At 35.5% G+C, this 18,862-nt stretch overlaps 1 protein-coding gene and 3 long non-coding RNA genes across 4 annotated transcripts; 3 read left to right on the forward strand and 1 right to left on the reverse strand.

Annotated features, from left to right (window-relative positions):
• Window positions 1-2,448: 2,448 nt before the first annotated feature.
• LOC116169531 lies at window positions 2,449-3,141 on the reverse strand. The gene is made up of 3 exons (XR_004144987.1): window positions 3,064-3,141; window positions 2,899-3,007; window positions 2,449-2,792 (listed from the first exon to the last, which is right to left on the reverse strand). It is a non-coding gene; the product is annotated as an uncharacterized LOC116169531 (long non-coding RNA).
• A 1,818-nt stretch (window positions 3,142-4,959) lies between these two features.
• Window positions 4,960-5,971, forward strand: LOC116169521 (velvet complex subunit B-like). The gene is made up of 2 exons (XM_031485634.1): window positions 4,960-5,682; window positions 5,773-5,971. The coding sequence occupies exons 1-2, from the start codon at window positions 5,179-5,181 to the stop codon at window positions 5,893-5,895; spliced, it is 627 nt and encodes a 208-aa protein (XP_031341494.1). The 5' UTR covers window positions 4,960-5,178; the 3' UTR covers window positions 5,896-5,971.
• Window positions 5,972-9,216: 3,245 nt separating this feature from the next.
• Window positions 9,217-11,303, forward strand: LOC116169530. The gene is made up of 3 exons (XR_004144986.1): window positions 9,217-9,607; window positions 9,664-9,977; window positions 10,469-11,303. It is a non-coding gene; the product is annotated as an uncharacterized LOC116169530 (long non-coding RNA).
• A 947-nt stretch (window positions 11,304-12,250) lies between these two features.
• On the forward strand, window positions 12,251-17,264 carry LOC116169525. The gene is made up of 2 exons (XR_004144981.1): window positions 12,251-12,541; window positions 16,987-17,264. It is a non-coding gene; the product is annotated as an uncharacterized LOC116169525 (long non-coding RNA).
• Window positions 17,265-18,862: the final 1,598 nt, after the last annotated feature.

The following is an 18,862-nucleotide window of genomic DNA, read 5'->3' on the forward strand; positions in this document are numbered from 1 at the left end:
GGTTAAGGTTGAGAACTCTCGACTAAGAGAGGGTGGCTATAGAACCATAGTAATCAAATTTTGCATTCTGTTATAATACTGGTATTGGATTGGTTCATGACGTTTGCCATTAGCGAAAAAACTACAGAGCGTGGACATTTCGGTATTACTAAAGTAACAACGGAGGAGGTATAATCCCTGGGGTAGAATTAATTAAAGGAAAGGGAAACAGATTATTCTATATTTAATAGTTTCACAAGTTATAATTATAAACTACTTTCGTTTGGTAGCCGCATGCCTGATTCCACATGAACTGTATTCAAACGATTCTATATAAAGACTGCTTTCTTATGTTATATACAGGTTATTGAACATGAAAGGAACGGATTACTTGTGCAAAACGTATAGAAAGCTTACAGGTCTGAAAGCTTGTTTGATGGCAACTTTGCGAAAAAACTACACGGATTGATATAAGTATAGATTAAAATGAGTCTATTGGCGAAAGATACCACCTTTTTGTGTTTTTTTTTGGGTCAGAAAAATAGTCATCGCATGGATAAATTCCATTATACCTATGTAATCCATTATTCCCATTAGCTTGAGTTCCTTCTTCTGATTGCACCACGTTTCCATGTCGAGTCCTTTTATAGAAAAGTAAAAACTTAATTATCCAAAGTTTAACCCCCTAGCCATATTTCTTAACAATCCTTCATAATTGTTCTTGCAAATCTTGTTAACTGTATATACGAGAATTATTATTTACTATCGATTATTTTCGAGTAGTTTCATAAAATTACACATTTAAGGTACAACGAGTGCACACCATATTATGTGGATGCATATTTTGGCATTTTAAATTGCATACATATCCGGTATGTAGGTACCTAGTATTTGACCGATCTTAATAGCAAAAAAAGAAAACCCTGAAATGGGCTTTTCTATTTCATTAAAAAGTTTTTAACCCACCTCCTTTGGCATATAATGGATTGTCTATCAATAATCGAAATTTTGTATAAATGTCTAAAATTATCTCGGCTTAATGAAAATTCACAATTATTTACATTCGTTGGTTGGCGCTTTTGAATCTTACCAATCCCAAACGGCATTTTGGTTTTCCCACAAACTGCACACTAAAATTCGCCAAATAATTTAGTAAAAACATTTCTTATTTACTTATTTCTAAAAAAAATTGAAAAAATTAAACCGAATCCGAGACCGAGTCTAAAGCACTCTTTACAACCTAAACGGAATTTGGAATAGAAAGCTAAATTCAGGGACAAAATTAGCAACCCTAAGGTTCTTTAATACTGTTTCTGTATTATTATGTATGACCCACCTGATATGACCATTAATTTTGTCTGCAACTGCCCATTCTCATGTAGATATGTAATGTCGTTTTTGTTCGTCGTATTGTAGTCATATTTGGAAACCGGCAAAGTATTTTGACAAAAATTCAGGCAAACTTACAGAAGTACAGAACCGGCCATATTTTTGTACTGTTACTTCAGTTACCATAACATTTAAAAAGAAGCTACGTTTATCATATTAATTGGGTTTAGATTAACTTTTATCCCGAATAAAAATGTTCAAATCTCATTTATATTAAGATCGGCTACAAGTTGCAAAGTTTCCCTAATTATCTCATAAAAGAAAAATCCGAGAACTGTGATTATAAAGTTAGGAGGATTAGAATTTGCATACTCCACCACGTCGAAGAACCATTACAAATCGGATATTGCCGGTTTTGTGCGCTGAGATTATAAGTCTAACGCCTACTTCTTGTGCAAAATTTTGGAAACGTCAGGTGAACGTTTGCTGTTATTGTTATCGCCTGGTAGTTCATGTAACATGTTCAATTGGTAACTAGAGAATACAAATCTTACACGATCAAATGAACAAAAGGGGACAGGCAGAATTACTCTCAAATTAGGTTGCTAATTCACATGCGGTGCATTTTCATTACATTTTGAAAATTGTGCGTATAATAATAATCTTTATTGTTGTTAACACAAAAATTTTTTGTTTACAAACGTCAATTCTGATGAAAAGGATAAAAAACAAGGGACAAAAACATTTAATGACTAACTTACATTGAAATCGGATGAGGACCATTGGCAATTCAAGAATTCGTTAATGTCGTAAAAACTTTGTTTTTTTAAAAATGTCTTAATTTTAGTTTTGAAAGTTTTGGATGGTAGCCTTACTACGTTGCGAGGTAATTTGTTACGATCGTTCGTGACCTTATTCATCAGCATCAAGAAATTCCTCAAATGCATATAAAATGCACCGGTAGTTAATATTCATTATTTGAAAAGGTTGGCTCCTCTTGCCTGCCGAAGTAATAAAAGGCATCAAAATACCCGATCTATTTTTTTTTGTTACAATTTGGCACCTTTTGCGTTCACAGTTTGTGTTCTTTGTACCGAACTCTAGCTTTTTTCTTCAGTATTATTTTTACGCCATTGTGTGTTTCTTCCCTTTCTTTTTGATTTATTCCCAAATATTCGACGGCGTGGGTGAAATGTAGAACATTTTCTTGATTTTTCCAAAATGATTTTGAGAGCTACCCCTGTTTGTCAATCAAAATTTTCATTTACTTGCGTCTTCATCTTACCGTTCCCCTTCAACGTTTTCCTTTTACACGTTACTTCCCCTATATTGCGTGTTCCTATGAATCTCTTCCAATTCTTTTTTTATTTTTTACTCTCCAAAAAAGTACAGAAAAAAGTTCATTGTCACTCAACCATCAATTAATAATATATTGTAAATTGCTTGACCCATATACCCTTTCATTATCCATCTCCTGAAATTATCTGAAAAAAACGACAGTAGTATATTTTTGTGAGTGAGATCTTAATAGCATCTATCGCTATCTCCATGTAATTTGCCTACCCATTTTTACTTTATTTATTGACTTACCAAATATTTAATTATTTAAAGCCCCGAAGCGAACTAAAATAACCTCCTTGTCTTTATTTTGTGTCCTTCTCTTAGCTTTGGCTTCTTCGTTCATCAAAGGTACGGCACCCTACGGAGTGGCGAGTGGCGCCTATAGTTATAAATTATATAATTTCATAAACTCACAGACTTTTGTGGAAACCTTCTCATCTGGTTTTCAAGAGTGGTATTGTATTTCCTATCTACCCTGACGGGTTGGTCGGGGCCGGCGATCCTTTATCCACCACCCAAGGATCCGCAATAGCTGAAAAAGCACAAAAAATTTTTGAAAAGCCGAAAGACTCAATGAAGTTGAGGCATTGTACAAAATTGAGGAAGTCTTGTTGGAACCGAAGGAGTATAGAAAAGAAAGAAATTCCAAACTGGGGAAACGGATAAAGTACATTGATATACATACAAGCACCTTAGGTTTACAGAGAACGCGTAAGAGGCCTGGGGCATGTGGAGGACCCTCATTATTATAAGAGAGACAGCCAACTGAACCCTAGAACTTGCATTTATGCCGGTAGACGAATCAAGTCTGATTTCTGTTTCAGGGATCTCGTAGCTCTAAGACTTCAGCTGAAAGAATTCAGAGGACGGAGCAGGCACCTGGTGCTCTGCTCAGCCTTTCTTCCCTACGACTCTGAAAAGGTTCCACTTATCAGGGAGGTGATAGAAATACTGTCCAAATGGCGAGTTCCTTCTTGTGGTTGGCTGTAATGCTAACGCACACCGTGTTGCGTGGGGCAGACCACCTTCTGGAGTACTTGCCAACAACAAATTTGAATGTTTTAAATCAGGGAGGGACGAAGAGAACAACTTGGTGAATCTCAGATCTTGAAAAGGTTTATAAGTAGGTTCGCAGCCTCTTTAATAGGACCATGCGAACTTACGCCGCCTGAAGACTGGAAAGATCTCATGATCGCTCAGTGCAGGTATAAAGATGATCTTCGAAGCTCTAAACGAGGATCGTGAAGACCTTCTGTGGTAACATGTGAAGTTCAAAACCTCGTAACATCCTTTTGAAAGACCTGGGTTAAAAAGTGGAGATGCAGAGGGCTCCATGCGGCAGATATACGTCTACCGCGGGCGAGGCTCTCACATGCCTCCTAAAAACACACTTTTCCATCAATCAATGTTGTAAATGAAATGCGCTTGCACAATATGAAGGCATTTCCTCAATTTCGCTATTAAACAGATAAATCCTTACGTTTGGTATGAGAAAACTTACCTCGAATAGGTAAGAAACACACTATAACCTTAAAAACTTTCAAACAACACGTGATGTTCCAGGATTGAAATTTGAAGGTGTATCAAGCCTGCCCACGTATCAAATCTCTCTAATCTCCCGTATAGTTTTATAGGTTTTGGGTAGTTTTTACCCATAAAAAAGTGAACAGCGCCCATCGGCATGATATAAATTTTGAAAACGAGGGTAAGATGATCTTGATCCCAAATCTTAATGTAACTCGATGTATTTTGAAAAAAATGCTAGGTTTTGTACTATTTTAAGCTTCGTTTCCTGAATTGATTAGCCAATTGAGGCGTGTTAATGGCAGTTCCAACATGGATACCTAAGTGACTATTAGTGAAATTCGTGCTCGTATAATATAAATTTATATTACAAATTTTTCAAGGTTGAAATGTGAAATCTAGAGCTGTATGAAGGTTAAAAGGATCAAAAACAGGATATTCCTTTGAAACTAGGCTAAGGCATGACTGAAAATGAGAACTCTCCATTTACCTAACGTACGGGTATGATGAACATCGATCTTTTGTACACAACAAAAGTAAATAATTAGTTCTAGTATTCAGCATTTATGGCTTTTATTGAAACGTAAATTGAGATTTAATTTAATTACAAGCTTCATTTATATAAAGTGACATGCGATTACCTGTCTTTGTAACTGTACTTTCAAATCTAATCACGATAAGGCACAACTGTGACTTTATTGTACTTATCATATGTTTCCAACGAAAGATACGCGATACGTACACGTACTAACTAGAAGATTTAAAGTGAGAAATTTCATACTCACACATTTGGAACTACTTTACACACAGAATTTCCGTCGTTATCTAATGTAAATTTTAACGTTCCAGTGCGTTGTCCCAGCCAATCGCGTTTGATAGAATAGGTACCCGACGGTAACATATTAAAAGTAATCCAAATAACGTATATCAAGGGTCAACAGATAAGGCGAGTGTGTGACTTCATTTATTAGTTTTCTCGTAAGTACAGATTAATACAGACACATAATGGGTGTCACAAGTAAAATTTTGTTTTTTGTGATCGTTTTCGGATTACTTAACTGTGGGTTGTCAAAACCTCACCATAAAAGACACGCCAGAAGCTCACATCATGCCAATGATCCTAGTAAGAATCCCTACCAAGCACTACCAGGATATCCATCGCAATTTTATCCACCACCATTTTCATCCCCTTATGGGTATCAGCCCATGCAAATGCCGCCAGTGTACGCGCCCTATCCCAACCCGTACTACATGAACATGCAATACAATCCCTACATGCCGATGTATCAACCCTACCCAGCTTATTTTCCGAACCCATACGTCCAGCCATACCCCTATCAACACCAATTCCCAACTTACCCAGATCCTTTCGCGCATATTCCCGCAGAAATCATAGATGTTGACTCGGACTTCACGATTGAAAACCACAAACCCAAGGTCGAAGTGGAATCATCGCAGCACGTCGAGTTACCGGACTCCCTGCAACAACCCATTAAGACATCACAAGTGGTAACTACCAAACCTCTTCAAACTCTCATTACTAGAACATTTAACAAAAATTCCAAACCCGTCGTCAATATACAACAGTCGAATTTACAGGAGGAATCCGCCACCAAAGTTGAGGTGAAGTCGACTGACGAAACCGTCAAAGAATCTGGAAATAAATCAGAAGAAATAGAAAAGAAGAACGAAGATAAAAGCATCTTCAATCTCTTTGGATAAATTCGGCGCGTATAATAATTACCTTACTATTTAATAATTGTTGTAGAGGAATATAAATAAAGCTTTCAAACTGGCAGCTCGTTTTGCACTGAAGCAATTGAAAAGGTAAGTCTTAAAGCAAACCAAATTATGGCGATAACGTGAGATAACTCAATATATTCTCCTATACACACGCTGTTCATATTTAGTTTTGTTGCCGAAATGAAACCATTCTGGTTGGTACTGTACGGTGTGGCGCTAATTATTTACTGCGTTTCGAGCGAAAGTACAGAACAGCCTTGTCCGCCCCTGTTCTTTCGACTACCTAACGGAACGTGTTTCTCGGTCAGGAAGAATGTCATCACAGTACCGAGTAAGTGTCCGAATGGTCAGCAAGCAAATGCGAAGAACGAGTGCGTGCCACCCTTCGAATAAATATTAGCGAAATTCCTTAGGTAAGTTTATAACTTGATTGCCTACGATTACGCACGTTTTTTTGCGACGGGGTTTCGAAATGGGGAGCAAATATTTGCAGGTTGTAATGATAAGAATGTAAGAAGGTACTGGAGGCTGTTATTATGTTCTTTGCTCTATTGTAATTATGAAATACTTCCAAGTACGTTGTCTTTTGTGCATCTTGTGCATTTCAGTAGTATTGACCGAAATGTGCCTCGGTCAAAATTTAAGCACGGCTGTTGTGCCCAAACAGCCTGGGAGCAAAAAGAAAAGTGGCTCCTTTGATAACCGGCATATCGTTAGAGTGCCCTGTATTGCTGGATATGTTCGTGTTGGTTTACGATGTGTGAAGGAGTATTGATGAGGTGTGTTTAGCTATTTTTCAATTACGTTTGATGCCTTTGCGGCGCTTTTTTCTTATATTAGTACTAACATGCGGCCAATAAGCGTTTATAGTACTTTACAGCATTGCTTGTTAAATATGTTCAGGTAAAAGCAAATTTAGTTAGGGTGACCGCATCAGTTAACACGAATTGCAAGGTTATGATAATAAGTAGATATAATATTTGCATCTTAATGTACGCAATATCTGCTCGCTTTATTGGTCATGATAATAAATTCACGAAATTGCAAACCAACTTGGTTAGGCACATACCCTGACACGGGACTTGTTCTTGGTCAAAGACATATTTTGTTTATTGGCTTCTTCGAGATCCTCGCCAATTTAGACAGCAGTGATTTCTTTTTTGACTAGAAGAAAAGCCAAGCAAACAAAATTTTTATTCGGAATCAAAGTGGCAGGTCGTCCGTTGTCTCATATAAGGCCTATAACATTCTTCTAGCCACCTTCTTCTTTTTCTCCCTTCGTTTCTATTACGTTTGGTCCTACCTTCCTTACTTTTACTTCGTAGGCTAGCTAAGATGAAAAGGGGTTAAGAATAGGAAAGAATTCACCTGATCTTTCCTTCGATGATAACTCATTAATAATTAAAAATTGCAACGGTATACCAACGCCCCACAAAAAGAATATCCCAAAATGATGATAAAAGGAAAGAATGTTCATTATTATTCAGATTTCATTTTACTAAGCATACGTTTCCGTTTAACTGATCTCTTTCTGATACAAACTCATTTCTGCTCAACCAACCTGTTTCCATCGCTCAACCCAAAAACCGCTCAACCAACTTGTGCTGCTTCCGTCGAATCGAATGACCGGTGTTACCTACCTACTGTAACACTTTACGGCACTGATAGACTGACTGACAGACAGAGTGGCGCAAATTAAAAATATGAGACGTAGGGTTCCAAAATATAGGATGTTTAAAAAAGAACGCCTTCAAGGCACACAATTTGTTTTAGCAACTACATTTTTTTTTAGATTCAAAAAACCAAAGTTTCGGTCTGTTTCCCTTATTGAGCGGTATTAAATGAGAGTTGTAGGATCGGTGGGGATATTCAAGTAATATAAATTCAAATTTTTACAAATCACAGCACGCTTAAATGAAAGACTGCGCCGTAAGTGCTTTTAACACCTTTTTTCGATCAACATACGACCAGTTATCTGTACATTGATCTATAGTTACCTAACTGTTTCTACAGTATTTGGAATATTTACATTATTTACGTTTATGCTTTGGCCTAAGCCAAGAAAATTACAAGCAATGGTACTTGTATAAGTCCTTAAGAGATTTTAAAATACAATCAGCAGAAAAGACCATCTACGTGTATTAAGGGAATCAGAGTCTTTAAATGTTTAACTCTTTTACAAGCGTGTGAAAACTTTCAAGTACCGTTTAACGGTTCTAGAGTCTATAAAACCACTTAGAAGACACTTTCTAGAAGATTTTAAAACATACGCGTTCATCAGTCTTTAAGAAGCTTAAATACTAAGTACTTAATCTGTTCATTTAAAGTATTTAGGCATTTAAGACCTCTTAAAGGTATTCAAGAGCCTTCAAAAGTTTTCAAGTGTACCTTAGTGTCGACCAAAACGGTCTTCTTGGTGACTCTTGAAACTTTGAAGAATTGTAAAGACTAAGAGCTTTTTTTAGTCTTTAATAGCCTTAACGAAACATTAAAAGCACGTTTTGCGAATTTTTAAAAGTATTTCAAAGTGTTTAATAGGTTTTATCGGTTGATTAGCACAGACTTTTAATGGCCCTTAGAGCTTGTAACAGAGCTTTGAAAATCCTTAAGAATATTTACGAGCTTTTAACAATTTTCAAGATTAATATTAATAAACGATACGTGAAGACACTTTACGAGCTTTTATGATATATAATTATATTTATTAAGGAATGTTACGTGTACTGGTTTTCCCTATGTCTACTTTTAAATGATAAAATCTTTTCTGAGGGGCGCCTAAGTTTATGCAACCAAAATAACTTCTTAAAACAAATAAAGATCTTACTCTTACATTAATTGATTTGAATATGGTTGCTGAAACTAAGCAGAAATTTCTGGCGAGTGTTCTCCGTTATGATTCCGTAGTAACTCACACGATTTCACTTTCACTTTCAGATTTTCTGCAGTAGAAATTGATCATTATTAAAGAAGAATCAACCCGATTTTGCAATGTGCTTTATTATAACGAGAGCTGAAATAAATTTATTACGCCCCTTTTACAATGGAGCGTTGACTACTTCATCTTTACTTCTCCAGAAAAACACGAGGTTGCTTGTTTTTTTGCGGTAAGAAGGTCATCTCTCAAGTATTATGAAACAATTACGCACAAAAGATGGGTTTTACGACAATAAGTGCTAGCAGTTTTTCAATACAAATTTCTACCAATTATGTAGTATCATGTAATTTCTATTTAGATCCTTTCACTTTTGTCCATTAAAGACCAATTTAAACATTCCCTGTCGACATAGCTACATGCGTGACTAATTTCGCTTTACTCGGACCCACCTTTACATTACTGATAGTACTACCTGTCAAGATAACGTAAATTTTGTGTGATGAAAATATATTGTTTATTCTCTCTTATCACTGTTGGTTCACCGTTCGAATAATGCATTGAAAGTAAATAGAAAGGTTTGTTTTTACGCTCGTTCCGAAATGAAAACGGGATTCCTCTCCCTATTCCTGTGCCTGTCGTGTTTGTGTATTTTGTATAACGTGAAACAAGTGAAATGCGAATGGGTGACGTTCGGGGAATATTTCAGCCGATTTTTAATTCAAAAACCGGAACTGGCCGAAATTATTGGCGCCGAGTGTAGTAATAGAAAGAAGAAAAAGGACGAGGCTGGTATTTGCAGAACTGTTTACTAGTAATGTAAGTGGTAAAGAAAATTATTTGCACTTCAGTTTACACCTTTACGTTTTGAATAGGGCAAAAGCCTAGTGAAATTTTCCGTATCAGTACCCACTGGTGCCCAAGAGTAATTAAAAATTGCATTCTTCATCTTGCAGAGTATCTCATCTCATCTTGTATAACAGAATGGAAACAGCGATTCACACTTGCCGCTTAATTTGGTTTTATGGCACTTGAATTTGGGGTGTTGTCATCTTTTACCCAAATCATTTTCTTCTAGTAAGCATCACTTCTCCGGCATGAGGGTATGGTAAGGGGAGGTGTTACTATGTGATTAGCAGTCGCAATAGGCTTCTACATTTGTGGATTACGTTCCCATTATTGTAGAAAGGTGAGCACAAAAATATTACCCCATGTTCTCTGGATGGCAGGGGGTACTAGCTTCTACTACAAGAATGCCCGGTTACAATAAAATAACTCTCGGCCAAAAAAAACATGTAGACCTTGATTTCAAGGCCTAATAGCAGATAAAGGTCAGATTTACATGGACTTTGTATCAAATTAAAACCTTAAAATGCCTGTTTTTTTTTGTTTTTACTCTACAACTACTACTTACACATCTTCGATCTAAGACTTGCCTAAATCACCGTCACCAATTTATAGGCCATAATCCTGTGGCTTCTGTGCAAATTTCAATTGGACTTGGTTTGCTATCGAGCCTATTCGAATCTGTTGAACGATTATTTTATTATCAATGTTTTAAATCGAGCGATACGGTATGTCCCCGGAATGGTTGTATAATGGGAAACACTTTTTTTTTATTTACTTTTAGAGAAAAAACGTTTTTGCTAGTTCTAACATGGTTCCGTTTATACTTTTCAGACAGCTACCGTTTCAAAAAAAAGTATAAAAATGTGAAAATATGGTTGAAGTTCAAAGAGTCAAAATGCTTCTCTATGATAACAACCAGTGTTTATTAAAAAAAAGTAGCCTTATGGAGTTGTTGGTCGTTACCTGTTCCTAGTAATACTGAAAAGCAATTGAATTTATCAGGAGAGACAAACCACTGTGGAATTCTGGTGTTCAACATCTTGGAATTCATGGAATTCTTATGGAATTAGTGGAATTATTTTGGGATTTATGAAATTTTTATAGAATTCATGAAACTACTTTGGAATTCTACGTCTTTTTACGAGCTGTAGTTCAGTTTTCGACTTACTTTATATTAATGTTTCTATAAAATTACCTGGGATACATTCAGTATTACTTCTTATCGCTTGGTATGACTTGCACGGTACTAAATTCATCTCATCCACCACGAGATGCTATGCGGCCTGGTGATATTTTTAAAGCGCATTTGACCGGAAATGTATTAAAATCGTCGATGTTGTTAAATGAACCAATATACACATTTAAAGCAGGATTTTGTGCCTTTTTTATCGTTGCAAGGAAAGTATAAGAAATCTTCAGCAGTTTTAAAGGTAGCGAAATCAAATGATGCCATAAATACGTAAATACTTGTGATGATGATTTTTATTATTGAAAAAAAAGTCAGCTTCAAAAGTTTGTAAGGTTAGGCGGCGCAGTTACCGAAACCGAAAATGTGTTCGTGTGTTGCGTCAAACATTGCTATTAATTACTAAACAGATTCAATTGAATTTATTTTAAAGAACTAAGTCCTTTCGGGTTGTAAGCCGTAGATTTGGGGCATAAGATACCAGCTAAGAGATGAGAAGGGGACTCGAGCTGTTCTTTGGCATTTGTGGAAAACTTCTCAATTTATTAAAGTTAAGAAGACGGCGATTTTTGAAAAGGTTTCTCAGAATTTTGGAGATTACCAAGGAGATTTTGAAAAATCTTTATTACAAGTCGCGTAAACGGAATTAATAGCTTCTGGTAAATTCATAGAAATACTTATAAGATTTGTAACCATTTTTTATAACAGTGTCAAAAAGGTTTCCAAGGCGACTATAGAAGATTTTTGAGAATACTTCTTAAAAAAAGGCTAAAGGCCAAAAAAGTTTTCAAACTATTTATAAGGATCCTATCACCTATATAATGTTTCCAAAAGAGTGGTCAATGTTTTGCTTCCAGACTTCTAAGAAATTCAATAAGGCTGCTGAACAGGCTTTCAGGAAATTTTTGTTGTTGTTTGTTCAATGCCAACTGTCAAAACTATAATCAAAACAAAAGATTATCCAAATTAAGCCAGGATCTACTGGACCATTTTAAAAATACTATTGTTATTTTTTTTTCTATAACGGTCGCAGATACGAAAAAAAAATTGAGCCCAACAACACCCTGTAGATTCTTACTACCATGGGCATGGCCAGTGATGTACCTAAGCCCTTCAGCGTAACATATATTTCAAATTTGAGCGAAACATCTCAAAAACTACAGAGGAGATATAAAGAAACTGCAAAAATCTTGAAATTTTAACACCTTGTAGATCGGAAACGAAACGTTTGCAGACCTACCTTTATATGAGTCATAAAATAAACCAAAGCCCCTTCCGTATTTACATCATATTTAGGAACATCTTCCATAAAACGTACTGCGCACTCAATACAGTTTGATTAATAGTTGCTATATGAATGTATTTTTACTAAGTTATCATGTGAATTGACCGCAACGACAATTTGATATAAAACTGCGACCAATCCTTGTCCGTTTGACCCTTATCTTTTTGTGAACTGCTCATTACAGTGGTAACGATCGCATTTCCCTTTAAAATCATGGACATCAAAGTACTCTCATTGTTATTGGCATTAGTTTTAAGTATGCTTGTAGTAAAGGCCGATCTCAAACCGGTACAGTTTAAAGAATTTATGAAAAAGAAAGGCCCTGAATCGACTACTGAAGTGAATACGGCTAATATTATAAGTGTTCCGTGCAATGGCCGAAAAGTGAGGGTGAATGGAAAGTGCCGTCCTGCGTTTAACGGATTTTAAACTGGTAGGTAAAATTGTAGGCCATAGATTGATGAAGATTTGAATTTTAAACGCTGCTAGTCATAAAATCCGCCAGTGATTAAAGCTCTTGCGAAAATGTTGTAAGGATTAGTATTAGAGAAAATGGTTTCCAGAGGGGGCGTTGCAGTTGACAAGAAAATTGTGGATATTGTAATTTTGTTTTGTTTAATCCACTTTTAACGATATTAGTCTCAAAATAGGAAAAAATTCCACCATTCACTTCTTATTTCCATTTACGCGTAACTTAAGGGTAATTCTGTTTCTTTTGCTATTATTCAAGGATAACACATAGCAATTGGCGGAGTTTCATTTTGTTTAAAGACATTTTTGTTATTGTAACGTTTTCTCTACGAGCTATAGTAATATGGGACCTATGTTTCGTTTTTTTAGGGCCATCTTCAAGTTTATTTTTTGAAATACGTACTCGCATTGTTTATTTGATATTTATAAAGGGCTCGTCATCTGAAAATATTATATTAACTTTGCTCTACCACCCAAACGAAAATAAGGTGTCCATGAAACAAAAGCATGCATGTCAAAATGCTAGGCTTTCAGTTTCATCTAATTATATATTTTAATTATATATTATATATTTGTAGAAAGAAAAATGTAAAAAGGCCATATTTTATTACCATAAATCAACAACAAAAACAACTTATGCTACTCGTGTCCTACACATCCTGTTGAAACCAACAGTTTCCAACTTTTTTTGGCTGCCGTACATCGTTGTGTTGGTCATCATAAATGCTATTCAATAACAGTATGTACTTTTGTTACAGGCCATATAAAAAAATAAAGTTGATGAAGATTTCTCCGAAACGAAACGTTGTATTAAAAATCTCTCAAAGCTTTCTTGTAGAGCTCAAAAAGTGGCAATGAGAAAGTGTTTTTTTGTATATGTTCAAATAGAATCAGAAACAAATAAAAAGAAAATCGGCAAATTTCGGTTTTTCTGGCATATCCTCAAATTAAAAGAAAACTCAACGAAATTATTGCATAAATATCGATTTCAAAATCTCAAAATGTAGTAGAATTCATTTTTGGACTACCCAGAAAAATCCTGCGTACGTGCAATGATCCTTATGGTTCAGGTAATAAGACTGAAGACAAGATTTTCTTCGCTCAGACGCTCGAATGGAAAAAGCACACACTAAATCTTGAAAATTGTAGAGGAAGTTACGGCATGCACACACAGACCAATAGAGAAAGTGGTTCATGGTTGTAGTGTAAGCTAAAAACCTTTTGTAGAGGATTTGAGGCTTTACAAGCCTTCATGAAACTTCGAGTTTTTCTTCAATAAATCTCAAACAAAGCTTATTTGAGAGCGTTTTAAGACTCATCAAGAGAAATCTCTTGCTTTCTTGAGATTTTAGGCTCTTCAAAAACCTTTAAGGGTACCTATTTGAACTTAAAAGGCTTTATTAGAGTTTAGCAGCTGCTAAGGACACATATTCGCATTAGTGCCCTTTAGATTCTTCAACAAGCCTTTAACGTACCTTTTTAGTTTTTGATAGTCTTATATTTAAAATCCGAAGCTAAAACGCCTTTACTTTTCTCCAGTTTTAGGGAACCGCATTTACGGGTTTTTAAAGGTCTGTGAGAGTCTTTAAGTATCGCCAACAGTTTCTAAAGAAACCTAGAAACTCCATGCATCTTTTAGAGGCATACAGAGAGTTCAATTAGCTTTTTGTGCCGTTGAAAGCTCTTATGACCTTTTCAAATTTTTAATAAGTAAGTTTTGTTCAAAAGACCTTTAAAAACATTTAAGAACGTATAAGAACTGAGCTTTTAAAGAGTATTATGAGAACTTTAAGGGCCTGTGAGAATCGCCGATAATGTCAAAGAACCTCCAAATACGTTTGTGGGTTTCCAAAAGCTTTCTAGATTGCTTTAGTGTAGTGTGTAAAACTGTAATCCCTATACAACAATTAAACGGATTTTTATCTGCCGTCTGCTATCCCAAATTTTACTTTTTTATGGTTTGGTTACTGCAGACTTCTTCCCTTAATATTCTGAAACATTTTTCTCTTCTGAACTTGTTAGCAAACAAAGAACGCCAAATGGCCATATAACTGTGCATTGAAATTAATTCAAAAATGAAATACTTCCACATGCACCTTTATTTGCACATGAACTTTTTTTTACAATCAAATTTTTCATTTAACATTTTTTACCAAATAAACTCAGCAAGAAAATGAACCTTGAATTTGACAAATTGGTGTAGTACTGAAAGCGTGGAAAAAAACTCCTTAAAACAAATGTTAATTCTAAATCCGAACCTATTGATTTGGTTGAATCTTTAAGACTAACCAATTAAAGCTTTACGTTAGAGTTTATGCAAATTCCTTTTTCAATAATGATTGAATACTTAAACGGAAATAAATAAAACCTTGAACTAAAAATTTTCTCGTCCATGGAATGGGTTGAAGCCTTTAGCATCTAGCTATAGCCGCATAGTTATAATACAGATGCTATTAGATGTTTTTTTCAGGAAAATGTATTTGGAAACCCATCGGTATTATATACTATATAATATTATATTATATTTCTGGTTATAGATAATACTCTTGACTTGACTTGGTTACAATGGGATCGACTTCAGTTTTTGTGTGTTACTGGTAAATGGAAATTACTTTCTGAGAACATGATATGTGTACAGTGTACACCGCTCAGTTTACTGAACTTTCATAATAATAATAATGTCTTTTATTAAGTTACATACACACAATTAAGTAAAAAATAAACTAAATGACATATTTCAAAATTAAAGTAATGCAATTTAAGGGGCGAAGTTCAGTTAGTGTAGGCGACTGCCTCCAATTCTGCTCTTCCACTTAACCCAATCATTTAATAAATTATTACAGAAAAGAGTTAACACAATACACAATGGCACAATTTATGACTCAAATAATAATAATACTAAAAAAAAAAATAAAAACAATAAAATAAAAAAAAAATGTGTTGAAGCGTTAATATACTTCCTATGATGGTACTAATTAATGCAAATAGTTACATTGCCTGTCAAACATGGTCTGGCGAATTAATTTTTTAAATTTAGAGGTATTTAGTTTTTTAAGTAAGTTATCAATTGCGTTATTCGCTATACAGTAATTAAAGGATCTTTCATAGAACGATGTTTTATGGCAAGGTGGTTTAATTAACGAAACAAATTTAGAATTACTGCTAAATTCAATTTTATTGTATAGATAAAGTGGTGTTCTGGACGTGACAATTTTATGATATAAAACAACAGAATGTACATATCGCCGATTTCCCATATTCAACCAATTTAAGTCTTTTAATTTGTGGGATATGTGTTCATATTTTCTTATACCATAAATTAATCTCAAGCGAGAGTTTTGGATTTTTTGAATTCTATTTACGTCGGCCAAATCTAAACAAGGACCGTAAAGAGCGTCGCAGTAATTGAAATGTGATAGAACCAATGCCTCACACAGTATAGTTCTGACATGTTGACTCAGACTGAAACGATTACTGTTTAGTTAGACTGTTTAGTTAGAAAAAATCCTCTGTAAGCAGTTGCACAAAAAATACGATTATATTGATGTCTCCAAAAATGGAATCGATTTCACTAAGAAATATTGACAGATTTTTAGTTATAATTTCGGCACTTTCATTTACTTGTCGGTTTTTTTTAATACGTCACGAAATACAAAGCAAAGTTTTTCTTTAACGCATAATAATGAACTCGTTTGGTCAGCATCGATGGTAAAATAAAATACCTAGAGGGAGGTTCGCTCCTAAAAATGAAAAACCAGCGATTTGTTCAACTTCGTCACTTAAAAAATCGTAGACCATAACAAATTGTATTCATTGGAGGCCATTCTAATTTTTTTTGTTTAGGGTTTTCTTAGTACCACAATTATAGTTACTAGGGCATGACCTGTCGTGGCGAATGAAGAGCGTGATTGCTCTCCCTCATTGTTTACTAACATTCAAGAGATAACATTCCAAGAATCTTTTCAACATCCTTGTAGCTTATCCCTATCTCAACTAACAAAGAGGAAACCGCCAGCGGGTCACCGTTTGTGTAATCTTTTCTCAATAATTAAATAATTATAGAGCAACGTTTCAGTTTGTTACTATCAACGCGCCAGTGTCTATAATTATGGACGTTTCCATATCTGGTATACCCAATATGTTAGTGTACGTTTTAATTGGCCTATGGTTTTCGAACGTAAGTGCCCAACATGACTACTACCATCAGCCTTACCCTGATTTTCGACTAGCAGAAAACCACGAAGAGATCGTGCTACCACACATCATAAAGGCACCCTGCGTAAATGGTAGACGTAATGGTGTACGATGTAGGGAGGCTTTCATTGTTCAAGAAAGGTTGCGTCTCTTTGACAACTGTCTAAATAATTGTTAATCTAAGCCACTTACTAATTTTTCCTTTTGTTGCAGATCTTGAAATCCATGGATGCCGATGTGGAATCCGCGATATCCATAAGTCAGAATGTAGCATTTTAGTTAATAGTGACGTAGAAGTTGTAGAAATAATGGTCGATTTGAGATCTGACAGTAACTATAATTGTTAGTTTCTGTATCCTTCTCAATTCGACTATCAGTATTACATTATTATAATTGTAGAACAGGCATAACCAATGACAGTAATAGCTGGAATTAAATATACTTAATGTTTGAAAATATAAGGTAAATTATATATTTTGTATTGTACCATAGCGCGTTATGTTTATAACGGTAAAGTGGAGAGAAAGAGTGGAATGAAGCATTAGAAACATTAGGCAAATTAATAGGCATACATTCAAAATTTGAAAAAAATACATAGTTTTGCCATTTCCAGTGCTCATCTTTAACAAAATAAAAAAAATTTGATTGTGGATGGGTAACATGTGATCAAATGTCTAATCAGAAAAAAACCATGGTTTGTTTTGGACGGGTGCATTCAAATTACATTGATATTTTTCATTATATGAATTTATCTCAGCCTTCGAGGGTCGGACACGTTGGGCAATTGCTGCACAGAGGGCCAGATCCGTAACATCTGTTTTTACCGGTTCGACCCCTGAGCCTTCGGTTTCCTGTTATGAGGATCAGGCAGAACAACCGCAATTAGATGTAATGAATATTTTGGGAAATAAAAAGGCGGATCAAAATCTCAAAGGAGGCAGCATTCACACCGATTGAGTGACTAGGTGGATGGAAATCTTGCGTCTTATCGACAAAGACCGTGAAGAATTGCTAAACCAGTACCACGCGCCCCAAAATTGTTGTGAGATCTGCCCTCCAATTTTAACTAATCTGTCCACTGCCTTCAAGAGCGTTGCCAGAGAAAGGGAGGAAAGGACAGCTGCCCCCTTCTAGAAATTAAAAAATGTTGTAAAATACAAAGTAACCAAAGTCAAAGGTCAATTGACTTTATTGGTCGATAACTTCTTATTACAATTGTTCTGGTTATCGAGGTAAGACAGTACAAGAGTAAAACTTTATGGGTCTGCACTATACCTACATTTAATAATTTTTGTTATCCTTTAGATGTCAATTTGCCCCTCCCAGGGCCACCAGCTGGCGTCTGCTTTGCACACATTTGTGTCAATCCTTCCTCGACGCCTGAAAAATTCATAGAGATTTTTAGCGATGTCGCAAGGATCTTATGTAACTTGCAACACTACGAATCCTTACTCCGCAGAAGTTTAATTATAAATTACGTGAACGAATCCTTTAAGGAGGCAGTGGCTGAGGGTAATATTGACACCTACTTGTTTGGATCTGATTTGGAGAAACGCCTTCAAAACGCAAAGGTCATGGAACGGTCTAGATAAGATCTCAAGAAGAAGAAAAGTGACAATAAACCCTCCAAAGGTACAAAAAACCTCACATACAATTTGTGTTGAAGAAGACCCTAGATTTACAAGTCTCAGCAGCAGCATCGAGGCAGACATTAGTTCAAGAATCATCCAACGGAGATACAGAGGCCCCGTCGCAGGAATTACTTAACCCAATCTCGACTTGTATAGATGAAACTGTTTTATCTTGGATAAAGGGCTCTAAAACTCCTGGTGTTCAAATACAATTTCAACGGAAAATTCCTTCGGAACCTCGATGGTGGCATGGGGAAAAGTTGGCCATTAGGAAGCATATTGATGCTTTGTTACTTGCGGAAGGTGCTGTATCCAGAAGCACCCCTTGCAACGGACAATTCGTTTCAAGAATTTTCTTAGTTCCAAAAAAGGTTGTTCAACAGTCAACACGTTGTATCAAATTTAAGGAAATTAAATTTATTTGTTATCGCCGTAAAACGAGTACAAAAAGCAATGCA

The sequence above is a fragment of the Photinus pyralis genome, unplaced genomic scaffold (genome assembly GCF_008802855.1).
Source record: "Photinus pyralis isolate 1611_PpyrPB1 unplaced genomic scaffold, Ppyr1.3 Ppyr1.4_LG4, whole genome shotgun sequence".
NCBI classification, from domain to species: domain Eukaryota; kingdom Metazoa; phylum Arthropoda; class Insecta; order Coleoptera; family Lampyridae; genus Photinus; species Photinus pyralis.